Source organism: Mandrillus leucophaeus, unplaced genomic scaffold (genome assembly GCF_000951045.1).
Source record: "Mandrillus leucophaeus isolate KB7577 unplaced genomic scaffold, Mleu.le_1.0 Scaffold2366, whole genome shotgun sequence".
NCBI lineage: Eukaryota > Metazoa > Chordata > Mammalia > Primates > Cercopithecidae > Mandrillus > Mandrillus leucophaeus.
In genome coordinates this window covers 1,655-3,988 of record NW_012102439.1, presented here as the reverse complement: position 1 = coordinate 3,988, position 2,334 = coordinate 1,655, and the positions used below count along the sequence as shown (strand labels likewise).

Sequence of the window (2,334 nt, the reverse complement as noted above, 5' to 3'; positions counted from 1 at the left end):
CACCTTTAATGAAGTTCAGAGGTCATGATGCTGATTGATTTCTGTTTCTAGAAATTTTTGAGGAAAACTATGTGGTTACACTTTTGCCAGGGGTTAGGGAAAGAAGGAGAAAAGGGGAAGGAGAAGAAATAAAATATCTTACGTTCTTTTGTAACAACATGTACTTACTCTTGAAGCTCTTGGGATTATTCAAAAATATCTACATTCTTATATATATTCAATGTTTTCAGTTAGCAATATAAATTTCCAGTTGTTTACCAGTTAGCAATGAAAACTACAAGTTCATCTTAATTGACCAAACTTATGCCAGAAGAGAAAACTGCATTATCTCAGGTGACCCTAACATTTCTGTCTTGCCAATAGAAAACTCAGGGAAAAACATCATGACTCATTTAATTCCATTTGTTAAGATGTGAGTGGGGAAATATATCTAATCCAGTGTATAATTCTACATGTGATAAAAATCCAACCAAGAGGAAAATGTATTTATGAAATATCATTACATTTTATAACTTTGCACCATTTACACAGCCACAATTAAAGATGCAGAAAGAGTGAGCATGAAAAAAAGGGGTCATTTATAGGGATAGATGCAACAGTCAGGGATGTTGAATGAATTATCCTCAATGAGTTGTTATTGCGATAGTTACCCAGCATTCCAAAAGAAAAAATCTCCATTTGCAGTTCTGTCTCTATCTGTGTACATGTGCATTTATATGACGGAAAAGGACAACAGATCACAGAACACAGCGGCTTAGGTTTAGTAAGGCTTTGCACTTTAGTATCTAATATACATACTGGATTCATATACCCATAAATAACCATAACAAAAGAAAGTATAATTTCAAAACATTTGTTATTGATAAGATTTGTCCTGTCCAAAACTGAAAGAAAGCCGTATGTGAAATTTTAGAGCCAGAAAGGAAGTTTGGAAGTCAATATTTATAACAAGATCTTGTTTTATTGTGGTACTTGTAAGGTATTATCACTATTTCATTAATATATGAATTAGGAGAAATCTAATCTTCTGTTCCTCTTTACAGCTCTGCAAAACAGCAGAGGTGAGTGGCAATGTAGCTCCATCACCCCCGAAAACCAGGACTAAAGAGGTGATGAAATATTTTAGTATTGAATTTAAAATATCATCATTCAGAAATACTGGTTTGTTTTTTTTTTCCAGATCGGCCATATACACACAACCTGAGCTATGAAAAACATGAACAATGTAACAGAATTCATCCTGCTGGGCCTCACTCACAATCCAGAACTGCAGAAACTCTTGTTTATTATGTTTTTAATCACCTACTTGATCACATTGGCAGGTAACCTGCTCATCTCAGTCATCATCTTCATCAGCCCAGCCCTGGATTCTCCCATGTAATTTTTTCTGTCCTGTTTGTCCATTAGAGATGTTTTCTACTCTTCTTCCATAGCCCCTAAAATGATCTTTGACTTGATCTCTGAAAAGAACACCATATCCTTCAATGGCTGCATGACTCAGCTCTTCGCAGAACATTTCTTTGCGGCAGCTGAGATCATCTTATTAAGTGTCATGGCCTACGACTGCTATGTGGCCATCTGTAAGCCCTTGCACTATGCAACCATCATGAGTCAACCTACGTGTGGATTCCTGATGGGGGTGGCTGGGATTCTGGGATTTGTGCATGGAGGGATCCAGACTTTGTTCATAGCCCAGTTACCATTCTGTGGCCCCAATGTCATCGACCACTTTATGTGTGATTTAGTACCTCTTCTAGAGCTGGCCTGCACAGACACTCACACCTTGGGGCCTCTGATAGCTGCCAACAGTGGATCATTGTGTTTCCTCATTTTTTCCATGCTGGTTGCTTCCTATGTCATCATCCTGTGCTCCCTAAGGACTCATATCTCTGAAGGGCGTCACAAAGCTCTGTCTAGTTGTACCTCTCATATCTTTGTTGTCATCTTATTCTTTGTCCCTTGTTCATACCTGTATCTGAGACCTCTAACCTCCTTCCCCACTGACAAAGCTGTGACTGTGTTTTGCACCCTATTTACACCTATGTTGAACCCTTTAATCTACACCCTCAAAAATAAGCAAGTGAAAAATGTCATTGAGAAGCTCTGGAAGCACATAATGAAAACTGATAATAAATAAATCTTATGACACAAACATTTAGGCAAGAATATCTGGTGATATTTTATAGAGATTTATTCTATTTCTTGATCGATGAAACTTGGGACAGTCAATTATCTTATCCTGTCTCCATCAATTTTTATTAGGAGGACATATAGTGGACTACGCTGATATATTCATTAAGGCCCAGTAGTAGTGCCAACAGCCCATGATACTTT

At 37.5% G+C, this 2,334-nt stretch overlaps 1 protein-coding gene across 1 annotated transcript; it reads left to right on the top strand.

The window, feature by feature from the left end:
- Positions 1-1,207: 1,207 nt before the first annotated feature.
- On the top strand, positions 1,208-2,137 carry LOC105541256 (olfactory receptor 4C45). The gene is given in 1 exon segment (XM_011982194.1): positions 1,208-2,137. A coding segment is annotated over 1 exon segment (930 nt).
- Positions 2,138-2,334: the final 197 nt, after the last annotated feature.